This window comes from Rhipicephalus microplus, chromosome 2, assembly GCF_043290135.1.
Source record: "Rhipicephalus microplus isolate Deutch F79 chromosome 2, USDA_Rmic, whole genome shotgun sequence".
Lineage (NCBI taxonomy): Eukaryota > Metazoa > Arthropoda > Arachnida > Ixodida > Ixodidae > Rhipicephalus > Rhipicephalus microplus.
This window is the reverse complement of record NC_134701.1, coordinates 288880907-288894783: the sequence shown is the minus strand read 5'-3', so window position 1 is coordinate 288894783 and position 13877 is coordinate 288880907. Positions and strand designations below refer to the sequence as shown.

Here is a 13877-nt window from a genome sequence, read left to right as displayed (position 1 = left end):
CCCCAATGCAGTTTTAGGAGAGGAAACTGCATCCACTGGACAGCCAGCAATTCCTTCAGACAGACCATCGAACTTGTTAACAGTGTTAGTCGAAGGTATACGTGTCGAAGCTCTAGTGGCTACTGGCTCTGCTATTTTCATTATTCGCTCTGACTTTTGCTCCCGACTCCGCAAAGTAACACCTTATTGAGGCCCGGCTCTCCGTGCTGCGACGAACGCCGTTTGTCGTCCACTCGCCCAGTGTACAGTTCGCGTTTTCATAGACGGTGTTCGTCATCATATTGCTGTTGCAGTTCTCCGTGAGTGCACCCACGAACTCGTTTTGGGGTGGGATTTTCTCTCGTCTGCACGCGCTTCTATATCTTGTCGTCAGCGCCTCATCCACCTCAATCCCACCGACTCTTCTGTATCGGAACCCGAACAGCGCATTCGTCTCGTCACCACTTCAGATTTTGTTCTTTGGCCATCCCGAGAAGAAGTAATTAGCGTTGATTGCAGCAGCATTGTGGATGGCGACGTGCTTCTACTACCTTATGGCCACACGGTACATCGAGGCATTCTGATCATTCCAGGCCTTGTGCGTTTTTCTGAAGGATCTGCTTTTATTACTGCGTTAAATCCGACCCCCGAACCCTTATTGTTGTCCTGTGGATCAACAGTCACATGCGCTATTGACTCGCCTCCCGTTGCAATTGTTGCCCTTCCAAGTCAAGAAGACCTACCAGAGCCAAGCACGCCGCCACTCAACTCTCCCACTCCTCTATCGGCGACGATAAGCCCTGATTTGACAGCAGCCCAGAGTCAAGAATTGCTGAATTTATTGAACAGACATCTCCCTTTGTTTGACGTTCATTCCGCTGTCCTTGGTATGACAACTTCTGCGACTCACCAAATTCAGACTGACGGCTCCATAATAATTCACTGGCGCCCATACCGCATGTCTCTCGCAGAAAGGAAGATAATCGAGGAAAACATATCAGACATGCTTTGGCGAAATATCATACGTCTTTCCTCGAGTCCGTGGTCTTCGCCAGTTGTGTTGGTGAAAAAGAAAGACGGAACGGTACGTTTTTTTTTTGTGTTGATTACCGGGCACTGAACAAAATAACACGCAAAGATGTTTACCCTCTCTCACGAATTGATGACGCACAAGATTCGTTGCATGGCGTAGAGTATTTTTCGAGCCTTGATTTGTGATCGGGCTACTGGCAAATACCAGTGTCCGAATCTGACAAAGAGAAGACGGCTTTTACCACCCCACATGGGCTATATGAATTTAACGTAATGCCTTTCGGACTTTGTAACGCGCCTGCTACCTTCGAACGTATGATCGACAGCGTACTGCGTGGCCTGAAGGGGAAAACCTGCTTATGCTACCTAGACGACATCATAGTGTTTTCGTCTACCTTTTCGCTACATTTACTACGTCTCGAACAAGTCCTAGGTTGCCTTGCAAAAGCTGGTTTACAGGTGATTACGAAAAAATGCACCTTCGCAAGCAAGACGATCAAGGTTCTAGGGCACTTAGCGAAGATGGTATTCGACCGGATCCTGAAAAGCTTGCCGCCATCCTCGAGTTTCCCCGTCCGTTGCGTCAAAAAGACCTGCGCAGTTTTCTCGGCTTGGCATCCTACATTCGGCGCTTCATACGCAATTTCGCAAGGCTTGCCTCTCCGCTTCATGAACTGCTCGCAAGTAACATGGCATTCGTCTGGTCTGAAGACTGTGAAAAGGCTTTCTTGGCGTTGAAGCAAGCCCTGACATCCGACCCGGTACTATGTCATTTTGATCCAGGTGCATCCACAATTCTTCACTCTGACGCCAGTGGTAATGGTCTCGGTGCCGTTCTATTGCAGCGTGACAACACCGCACGCGAACGTGTCATCGCTTACGCCAAACTTGCTTTGACTGCTGCCGAGAAAAATTATACAATAACCAAACAAGAGTGCCTTTTACAAGAGTGTTGTATGGGCGGTACAAAAATTTCGTCCATACCTCCACGGCCGCCACTTCACAGTCGTCACCGACCACAACGCATTGTGCTGGCTTTCGTCGCTAAAAAACTTATCGGGTCGTCTTGGCCGCTGGGTGCTTCGTTTACAAGAGCACATTTTTGACGTCGTCTACAGGTCTGGTAAGAAGCACCAAGATGCTGATGCTCTCTCTCGCAGCCCTCTACCCAACCTTAACAGCCCACCGTCACCAATTTCCACCGCAGCAATACCCATCGCAGGTCTCAGTTGGCCAAGATCCGGCCGCCCTTCTACCCCTTGTGTCGCATCAACGCGTTGACCCTTACTGCTGCTCCATAATAGCACGGTTAGAAGGATCATTCACTCCACCGAACACCTGACTTCGCTGACAACTGAAACAATTCAAGCTTCACGATGGTGTTTTACATCGCTATATTTACCACGTTGAAGGAAACAAATGGGTCCCCGTTATACCACGTTGTCTACAACGTCAGATTCTTGAGACATTCCACGATGATCCTACTGCTGGGCATCTCGGCTATCACAAAACGTACGACAAAAGACGCAGTCAGTTCACCTGGCCTGGCCTCTCATCCGCGATTGCCAAATATGTTTCTTCGTGTGCCTTATGTCAACGGCGGAAACGACCCACTACTGCTCTTTTTGGCTTTCTCCAACCTCTTCCTTGTCCCGCTTTGCCATTCGAAGTCGTCGGGATAGACTTGTACAACCCCCTTCCCGTGACCTCCAATGGAAATCGTTGGATTGTAACGGCTGTTGACCACCTCACTCGTTACGCGGAAACCGCCTCACTGCGCGCTGGCACAGCCACTGAAGTAGCTGATTTTTTTCTGCGTAACATATTTTTACGCCATGGAGCTCCACGTGTTCTGCTCAGTGACCGCGGCAAGGTCTTTCTTTCCTCTATTGTTGCTGAGGTTCTACGTGCCGCCAACACCATCCACAAAACAACTTCTACTTATCATCCTCAAACAAATGGCTTGACGGAACGCTTTCATCGTACCCTCTCGGACATGATTGCCATGTACGTTAACCCTGACCACACGAACTGAGACGCCATTTTGCCATTCGTAACGTTCGCCTACAATACAGCTACGCAACGCACCACCGGCTTTTCTTCCTATTTTCTGGTCCATGGCCGCTCTCCAAGTGTAACTCTGGACGTCTCCTTCCTTTCGGCTCCTGCTACCTCAGCAAGCTCTTTATCCACACAATTTTTGTCTCGCCTCGAGCACTGCCGTCATCTGGCCCGAATCAACGCCGGCATCTCTCAGGAAGCTCGCAAGTTTCGCTACGACTCAACACACCGTGCTATCACCTTTTCCCCAGGAGACGAAGTTCTTCTGTGCACTCCCGTGCATGTGCCCGGCTTATGTGAAAAATTCCTCAGTCGTTTTATAGGGCCTTATACGGTGATTGAACAAATGTCCCCCGTTAATTACCGTATCTCACCACTTAACGCTCCCTCCGACCACAGTTGCCGTGGGACAGAAATCGTGCACGTTTCTCGGCTGAAACTGTACACCCGACGCAATTCCTAAGATTGTCTCTCGGGCGGCCCGGGGGCCGCTTCCAGCGTGACGGGTAATTAGTGTGAGCGCAGTCACCGGCTCTTCTTTATCAATTGGACGTGTCATCATCATTTGTATAATTTCCTCATCTGTAGAGATCACCATCAGTGTGTTCCAGCCCGAGCTCGCCTCGAATAAAGCTCTTCCTCATTATATATATATATATATATATATATATATATATATATATATAATGTTTGATGAAGTGCAGCCCAGCCCACCGTACAACACTCGTCCAACTCTTTCTATATGTGAATACATTAGCTGATTTACTCTTAGAAATCTTTAAACAGAGTGCATGTTGTTTGGTGCAGTTCGAGTCTCAAGATGTGCTCGTCCCCTATCGCCAGCCGACTAAGAGCAGCAGTGAAGGTAAGCTTATTTATTTGTTTATTTATTTATTTATTTATTTATTTATTTATTTATTTATTTATTTATTTATTACTACCTCGCATCCCCCGAAGCGACATATGGTGAGGGGCATACAGTACAACTAAATACGTAACATATTGTATGCATACGTGCATCAAAAACTGTCGCAGTCAAGAAAATTAAAAGTTTGCAAGCTATATCAATGATAAAAAAACGCCAATAACCTGTGAAAAAAATAGAAGATGATCTTAATTTTAAGTCTGGCGGCCCCATGCCATGAATTTATCAGAGAGCGGGTACCTTCCTAATTACTCTTCGTTTTGGCGAGCACCAGGCCGCAAGTGGGCTTGTTCCACCGGTACGTGCACGGTGGCTGCGAATCTGTGGGTGCCACAGCAGCGGTGCATGCTCGACTATTCCGCCAAGGCTGTGACATGCTAAGGGGCAACCATGAGACTTTATAGAATATCATGGCGTCACCTTTCGAGAAGCGTTCTTTGGAACACTGCAATGAAAAGTTGGGCGAGTCGATTCAGATTCGTGATGAGAAAAGGTGTGACAAAAACGGCACATATCATCGTCCTTTGTTGTACTTGTAGGTGCCATTTGCGGTTTTAGTGGCACTCTTTCACATCATACACAAGAGCAATCGAGTGCGCGTGAGTTTGGTGCATTTCTAGTAAAAATCAGCTGGTTTTGAATAGGCAGTGGGAATCGAATCTTGTGCCTGCCACACTGGCTACTTCACCGCACAGCCTTGGTAAAATAGTCAGGCATCCACATTGATGCTGGAGGCAGAGAATTGCTGCCGTTTGAGAAGGAAGAGGAAAGAAATAAGCGAAATGAGGTTAGCCAAATCTTAGACCGGCTGGCTACCTCCAGCTGGGGAAGGGGAGTAATAGAGATGAGATGTTACAAAGAAAAAGAGAAAAGACAACGCAAGAGGAAAAGCGAAATTCAAGAGAATACAACACAAAGTCTACCGCTAAGGCCAGTTGTCCTCCAAAATCGTAATAAAGCTTTCAAAGCCTTCTGGGCTGATGATGGGCTCGGCCAATGATCCGGAATCTTTTGTTCTGACAAAGGGCGATCATCCAGAGTATATCTAGAGCTTCGGTTAGTTCTTGTCTTGGCGTGTTGAAACGGGCACACTCGCACAGAAGATGGGAGATTGTTTGTTAGCAGCTGCAGTTATTGCATGTAGAGAGAGAAAATTTTAATGCGGAAAGGCAGGGAGGTTAACCAGAAAACACATCCGGTTTGCTACCCTGCACTGGGGAAAGGGTAAGGGGAAAGGGAGGAAGAGAAGCACAAACACACATACACACACTCGCACACAGTAGTGTCACAATCGTTCTACGAGGCGGGTCGCTCGCAGAAACTTCATCAGCGCCTTCGTTGCTTTCTGGCGTGAAGCTCGATCTTTCCGACATTCCAAGATTGACTGCTCAGAAAATGGCTGGTCGTCGAGGCGAGCAAACACTGCTGAGAGGGACTGTCGCTGAGAGCTGTACTGGGGGCACTGACATAAAATATGTTCAATTGTTTCGTCATTGTCGCAATGGTCGCATGTAGCGCTGTCTCTCATTCCGATGCGGCAGGCAAAAGCGTTCGTGAAAGACACCCCAAGCCACATACGGCAGAGAAGGGTCGTCTCGGATCGGGGTAGGCCAGATGGAATAGTAAGTCGTAGGCATGGGTCCAGGCGGTGAAGACGGGTGTGGAGAAAACCGGGCGTATTCCGCATAGACCTTGCGACATCCTGCGCAAGCGTATTAATCTTTGCTGCTGCGTCGCTTCTTGATAGTGGAATAGGTTCCATCACTCCATTTTCGTGAGCATTCTTAGCTGCATTGTCGGCATGCTCGTTACCGATGATGCCGCAATGGCCTGGTAACCACTGAAAAGATATGTCATGTCCTTCGTCTATTAGGTGATGGTACAGTTGTCGTATTTCGAGCGCCAATTGATCTTGAGGTCCACGACGTAGAGTATTGTGTAGACATTGGAGAGCTGGTTTCGAATCAGTAAAAATGCTCCATTTTTGTGGTGTCTCTTGGTCAATCCTGCGGAGTGCGCTGCGGAGTGCCGCGAGCTCCACGGCTGTCGATGTCGTCTTGTGTGACGTTCTGAACTGGATGGTTTCGGCTCTTGCTGGGAAGATCACAGCTCCTGCAGATCCTCCAACAGTTGTCGAGCCATCCGTGTAAAGTTTGACATGATCTTTGTATTCTTCGTGTAGCATGAGTAGAATCATCTGCTTTAAAGCTGGCGCCGAGAGCTCCGCCTTCTTGCGAATCCCCGGCACTGTCAAGCGCAGTTTTGGTCGGTCCAAGCACCAAGGAGGTGTTAGTATCCGTTCCGGAGGTGTGTAGACTGTTGGAAGGCACTCACGGAAAGTCAATACTCTCTTACAGAAGGAGGCACTCGGTCGATCTTCTGGAAGCGAAGCTAGGTGGTGGGCAGGGGCGCGAGCAAGGTGTCTAATATGAGCTCTAAGCACCTCCAAAGTAATGTGCACTGTGGCCGGATGATCTTTGGCGATTGCGATGGTTTCCGCTGTTGATGTACAGCGTGGTAATCCAAGACAAACTCTGAGTGCCTGGCCCTGGGCGTTTTCTATTGTGCGTATACTGCTTTTGCAAGCGTTCGTCAGAACCGGCAAGCTATACCGCAGGTACCCCAGAAACAGCGTTTTGTACAAATGCAACATCGCGTGCACTGATGTGCCCCACGTTTTGCCTCCGAGGAACTTGAAAAGTTGTGCGATGGCCGTTAGGCGCTTCTTTAGAGTGGCCACATGGGGACTCCAGCAGAGATTTCGATCGATCGTGACCCCCAAAAACCTGTGGGTCCTGGCGTAGCAGACACTGTGTCCATTGATGGCGATGGGATATGACGTCATTGCCTTCCGCGTGAACGCGACCAGCGCCGATTTCTCAGGAGAAATCTCGAGGCCTTGTTCTCTAAGGTACGCCGATATTGAATTCGCTGCTTTCTGGAGTCTCGCACGTACCTGAGGACGTGTTACACCTGATGTCCAGGCACAAATATCATCTGCATAGAGAGATATCTGCACGGAATCTGGTATGCGTTCAACGAGACCGATCAGAACCAGGTTGAACAGTGTGGGGCTCAATACACCACCTTGAGGAACACCACGGTGTGTATAATGTTCAGAAGTCGGCCCATCATCAGTTTGCATAAACAATGATCTCATATGTAGGTAGCATTGGATCCAGCGGTACACTCGCCCACCCAAACCAACTGACTCGAGGGCGTCAAGTATGGCTTCGTGAGAAACATTGTCATATGCTCCTTTGACATCTAAAAATAGTGCGACAGATAACCGTCTGCTCATTTTCTGGTGTTGTACGTAGGTCACCAGGTCAATGACATTGTCAATGGAGCTCCGAAGACGACGAAAACCGGCCATGGCGTCTGGATATATTCTATGGCGTTCTAGGAACCACTCGAGTCTGGCAAGGATCATTCGCTCCATCAGCTTCCCTACGCAACTAGCCAGCGCTATTGGGCGGTATGATGTCAGCTCTAGAGGCGATTTTCCAGGTTTGAGAAGTGCAACCAACCGGCTTGTTTTCCACTCTCTGGGGACCGTTCCATCTCTCCAAGACTCATTGAATACTTCCAGCAAAGCACTTCGTGCTCGATCACCGAGATTGCATAATAGGCGGTATGATATGCCATCCGGCCCAGGCGATGACAATCGATTGCATGAAGCAAGAGCCACATTCAGTTCTTCCATTGAAAAAGGCAGGTCCAGGTGCGGGTCAAGTGAATGTGGCGTGTAATGAGCAGTAAGGGTTTCTGTGCAATTTGGTGGGCCCGCAATCTTCCTACAAAAATCTTCCGCTACCTCGATATCCCTTCTATTTTGGAAAAGGGCCAAGGCTTTAAACGGAAAACGTTGTTGGGGAAATGTGCGTAGGCCTCGCACGGTTCGCCATATTTGAGAAAGCGGTTTGCGAGGGTCTAGACTCGCGCAAAATTTAGCCCACCGTTGAAACTCCAGTTTGTCTATACGACGCTGGATCTTCTTTTGCATGCGCCTGGCCATCCTTAGATCTTGAATGGATTTTGTGCGTCGATATCTACGCTCCGCACGCCGACGAGTCGCACGGAGTCGCTCTAACTCCATGTCCGTTTCTGAGGGCTTTGAAGAATATGCCAGCGTGCGCATCGCACTCTGCGCTGCTTGTTTGATCGCTTGCTCAATGTCAGAGGTTAAGCCTTTTTCACAAGCGTGTTCAATGTTGGTTTTGAATGCTGAAAGATCGATCTTCCGTACGGTTTTCGGCGGGTGGTCGCTAGCAAAGCCTTCGATGGTGAGATAACTGGGGATGTGATCGCTACCATGTGTCTCGATGTCTAAAAACCACTTAACGTTTGTGGCGAAGCGACGTGACACGAACGTCAAGTCCAAACAGCTGCTGTACGTTGATCCTCGCAGAAATGTAGGGCTCCCATCATTAAGAGGTGCTGACCATTCCTATGGGGTGAGCGTTTTGAATTCCATCGAGTTCTACTAGGCCAGTATAAGGTCACGTGCCTACCGGTAAACAAGCCCAAGTGCACTTTCGGCATGTTGCATGCTTGGCAGAACGATGAGCTGCTTTGGAAGGCACCCACCCTGTGGGATATAGGCGGCACGGGACCACTGGACCAAAAATAAGGTCATGGTGTTTTTATTCACTTACAGGTTTCAGTAGAACGATAGCGGTTGAAAGTAAATGACAGATGAAACGTCTCAATGAAAAACAACTGATAAGAAGAAATTGTGTAAAAATTATGAACCATTTCCCCGAAGGAAACCCTGATGGGATGCGAAGCAGGCGTGGAGCGGAGGGCGTTGAGTGGTTGAAGCGGGCGTTGACGTGGGGTGCTTGAAGTGCGGTTTGAAGCGAAAGTTGGTGTAGCGTTTACTCGAGCTAGCGCTTGTTCGAAACGCAAAGACATGGGAGGCGGGTTGAGTTTCGTGTAAGTTTCATCGCAGATAGACGAGCCGAAAGAGTGTTTCCACTCGACGTGTGGTCGAGCGGGCGGTAGAGAAAGTGAAGCAAGAGAGAAATGTGTTGCGAGCGGGTGGAGGAGCCGGCAGCTGCGGTGAGCCTGCTGCGGGTGAGAGAGGGAATGACTTTGGCACTCACCTGCGAGAGAAGCGTGCGAGGGGAGCGTCACCTACTTGGCACCACTCCAGCATCTGCAGCAATGAAATCGCGTTGCGTCGTGTTCGTACGAACGAACGTACGTATGGCGTTACGCACGGGAGTGAAAGAGCTGCTTCGCATCTTAAAATAAATGCGAGCATAAGCTTGCACTTATCTTTTACGGCTTCAGGGCATAGACGTTGAAAGAACACCTAAAAATGGTTGCACGCTTTGAACGCGACGATGTGCGCGTATTACGACTGTACATAGTGACGGCAGAAAACAGGAGTACAAGAACCTTTTACGATGCATTATTGCATAAGCATCTCGCCGAGCTGCACAGCTCTTTGTTTCTCCTCATCTTTTATGTTAGTGTGCAGATGACGTGTACCGAAAGCTAACTACTTCGTGCAGGATCAGTGGCTTACCAAGCAAGAACACGGGCGAGTTTTTGTTCGTATGAATGTTTACATCTAGTGGGATCAAGGTCGATGAGCACAATATTGATTGATGTCCAAATCACTATAGCTCACATGACGTCAACTGGCACTGCATCATTATTCTATTTGCTACAATGCCTTTTGTGAACCGTGTATCGTTATCACACTCTGAATCACGTTGTCAATGTCCTTTAAGAAATGATATGCGCTCATGCACAAAGTTACGGGTTACACATTAGCCACAAGGCGCTATTCAGCCCTACGTCCACGCTGACATGCAGAACCATGACTTATCACGCAGACCGCGGCTCGTCAGTGGAACGCGAGATGACGAGCACGACGACGAGTGAGGACGACCTACTGGTGTACCAGTCGTACAATCCGCCAGCCTCAGACAGTGACACGGCGGCGCCAGCACGATCGGGCCGTCGTCGCCTTGGCAGCGTCGACGGCTCGGAATTGTCGAGCCCCAGCGAGACGTGCTACAGCTTCATGCGCCGCGCGCTGCGCAAGTTGTCCTCCAGCAACCGCCGGTCGCGGCCGTACTTCTACAGCAGCTGCCGTGGAGGATGGTTCTCAGACTACAACGCCGCCGCTTCCACCGACAGCAAAGTCACTTCGCCACAGGTAAGCGCGCACGCACTATTCGTCTCGACCGTAAAGTGCTCATTTACCAAGTAACCGCTGGAGGACGAGAATGGTCTAGTCCGAAGAACTTGAGACGTTACATGAACGCGCTCGTCTGGTTGCCCCACCTGCACTCCAACGCAATTCCTCGTTATTGCTGATGGGGAGAAATTTATGATAAACTTGGGCACGACAATAACTAGAACTAGCAGACAAGATACGGAAAGTATGGCGGATGGTATGTATGATTGAAGTGATGAAGAAACGAAAAAAAGTGACAGTTTTGCCGTAAAGGCGAAGCAATGAACCCGATAGCAACAAATTGGAAGGTCACGTGCAGAATGGCAAGCAGATTGAAACATGCCCCGCATTTCTCACGCACAAATGGCGCACAAAACGTACTCACAGGTACAGATGAACGCGAATAAGCGTTTCATTTGTTACTTCGCTGTGTCTGAAAAGCTCGCCCTTTTCGCAAACAGAGACTGTGCAACGAATGCAGTGACCTTTGTGCTCTCACTAACTACAATGTAATTGTTCGGGTGTAATCCCAAGGCTAGCCAACACGCACGATCTCCATAGCGCGTGATAAGGGCGAGCGAGCGAGCGAGCGAGCGTCCACTTTCCTCCTCTCCGCGGGGCAAAGTACGCGTGGGAGATGAGCGCGCACATCCGCGTCGTGACGATGTGGCGACGCGTGCTCATTGCGCCATTCAGCTGGTAATGCTGAAAACACGATAGCTACCCCCGAGATGCCCGTCAACAGCGGTAAGTGGTAGATATAAATAGCTTGCCGTTTCAGCGTTGAAGGACGTGCCTCTCCGTGGCTCAGTGGTTAACGCCCTGCTCTCTCGTTTCAGAGGTCCCAAGTTCGATTCCGTGTGCTGTAGTTTTTTTTGGTTTATTTTTCTTTCTTGGGTTATCATATATATCGATACGGATACATATGAGGTGGGTGATGGCGATGCCGACGTCAACGGGAAAATCCAGTTGAGCGTGTTCATATATTGGCTATCGCAATAAAGAACTTGCCACTGACAGGGATCAAACCTGCGAATAAATGCTCTGCCAAATGGGCTACTACGGCGGTCATCCGTCCACTTTATGAGGTATACTTGAGAATTTAAACCCGATGATCAATTAATTTATTGATATGTGAGGTTTGACGTCCCCAAACCACCATATGATCGAAATACGCTGTGGTGGAGGGCTCGAGAAATTTCGACCACCTGGTTCTTTAACGTGCACCCAAATCTGAGCACACGAACCTACAGCCTTTTTACCTCCATCTAAAACGCAGCCGCCACAACCGGGATTCGATCCCGCTACCTGCGGGTTAGCAGCCGAGTACCTTAGCCACTAGACTACCACGGCGGGGCATATTTAAACCTGGGAGTGTTAGTCACTACTGCTAGTAGCTATGACGGTGAGTACGAAATACTTTTTCAGCCTGTTAACGTTATTCGGAGAGGCGTGACCACAGGTCGCGGGTTCGAATTCCGGCCACGACGGCCCCATTTCAAGTGGAGGTGTAAATGCTTGAGGCCGGTGTGCCTAAATTTAGGTGCACGTTAAGGAACCCCAGGTGGTATAAACTTCTGGAGTCCTCCACTACAGTGTCTCTAATATTTATATGGTGGTTTCGAGACGTTAAATAAGAATTATTATTATTATTATTATTATTATTATTATTATTATTATTATTATTATTATTATTATTATTATTATTATTATTATTATTATTATTATTATTGCAGAGGCAGGATTAGTCGCGATACTTTGAAAAAAGAACAAGCTAATAAATTTCAGTGAGCTAAGCTTTAATATGCGACCACACGTTACACATCATGGTACGCAATTCTAAAAATCCTAAACAATCAGGAGCCCCGCAGGGGCGCCTGCGCAAGTAGGCGTTTGGTGTGTAGCGACACCACGGACCCGAGCTAACGGGGGAGTTTCTACTCCCCCCCACGCCTAGCCGTGCGTGGCTTTGCCGTGTCCGGGGAAAAGGGGATCCTGGGGGTTGAGCCGACGCTGGGCGATTGGACCTTTAAGGCCCCCCGGCAGAGGCAACACACCCCTTTGGCCCCGGCTTCACGTAGACGGCACCCCTGGGCTGACCCACCGAGGGGAAATCGGCAGTCGCCTTTTCCTATCTCTGTCTTCCTACATCTTCGTCTTTATCTCTACTTTTTATCTGTCCTGTCTTCTCCTCTTTTCCGTTTACTTCAGAATTTCCTGGCGGCGAGGGTTAACCCTGTGTAGTTACCCAACCTTGGGTAGTTATATTCGGTTATAGCGGCGATGCATGGCTGGCGTCTCCAAGTGTTCACTAGTCAACCTTGTAGCGTCCCCTTGTTGGGCTCGGTGGTGGGTGGCCACCATCGCCGCCGAACTTTATTGTATTTTATGGCAAAATCTTTTCCCCCCCTTCCTGATCGCTCCCTAAAAAGGTGGCGCACCGAAGATACTTTCTTGCCTAACACACCAAAGCCCACATTCCCAAAGTACCATCTAATTCACAGTCAAAACGAAAAGAAGACAGTCCGAGCTATTTCACCTTTCCTCGTCTCCAAAACTCTCACAGAAGCAATAGGCCCAGGTTACAAAGTAACAAAGATGGGAAGTGGCGATCTTCTTCTGGAGGTTCGTGACAAAGCTTAGTATGAAAAGCTGTCTAAGCTTGTGGCCTTTGGGGAAACACCTGTTTCGGTGGGCCCACACAGGTCCATGAACACTGTCCGTGGCGTAATTTCTGATGATGATCTTACTGAGCTTTCTGAAAGTGAGCTGCTCGAAGGTTGGCAGGACCAGAACGTGGTCAAAGTCCAACGAATAACAATAAGACGCAACAACAAACTGACCCCTACAAAACACGTAATAATTACCTTCGGAACAAGTGACCTACCAGAATCAATCGAAACCGGCTATTGTAAGCTTCGTGTAAGACCATACATTCCCAACCCTCGTCGATGTTTCAAGTGCCAACGTTTCGGTCATGGATCGCAGAGTTGCAGAGGGCGTGCCACTTGCGCAAAGTGCGCAACCATTCAACACATATCAGACAACTGCACCTCAGAAACAACTCATTGTTCGAACTGTGAAGGAGATCACGCTGCCTACTCACTATCATGCCCCGCATGGAAAAAAGAGAAACAAATAGTAGAACTTAAAGTTAAATTTAATCTCACATTCCAAGAAGCGCGCCAACGCTTCGCAATACACAACCCATTTTATCCCTCCTTTGCAGATGTGACGCGCCGGGGCGCCGCGCCACATGCCTCGGCACCCGCGAATGCCACACAGTGTGTGGCCGCGGTCGTGCCACCAGTGCCCCCGGCTGGAGCAGCCTGTACTGCTCCGCCACCTGACAAACAGGGCCGGCAGACCCTAGTGTCTGCTGAACCTCGGACCACTGCAGGCGCAGTCAGGTCCGAAAGTTCAGTGAATGTGCCTGCCCAGCAGGCACCATCCACCACCTCACACGAGGTGATGGATACAAATCCCACTCCTCCGGCGCCTCAGACGCCGAAGGATAGGCGCAACTCCTTGGAGCGCGCCAAAAAAGAAAAACCTCGAATCACAGGGCCCTCAAAAGGCCCTGTAAACTAACGCAACACCTCTGTATGCACAGCACCACACTAAATTAAAATGACACAAATACTACAGTGGAACGTCAGAGGACTGTTGAGAAACCTCGACGAT

General features: G+C 49.1%; 1 protein-coding gene across 1 annotated transcript in view; it reads left to right on the top strand.

The window, feature by feature from the left end:
* Positions 1-13877, top strand: part of fid (class I SAM-dependent methyltransferase fire dancer) — an 89764-nt gene that overhangs the window by 63366 nt on the left and 12521 nt on the right. The window contains exons 4-5 of the mRNA XM_037429019.2: positions 3880-3937; positions 9847-10172. Coding sequence (XP_037284916.2) covers positions 3880-3937; positions 9847-10172 — 384 coding nt within the window. The remainder of the gene's footprint in view (positions 1-3879; positions 3938-9846; positions 10173-13877) is intronic.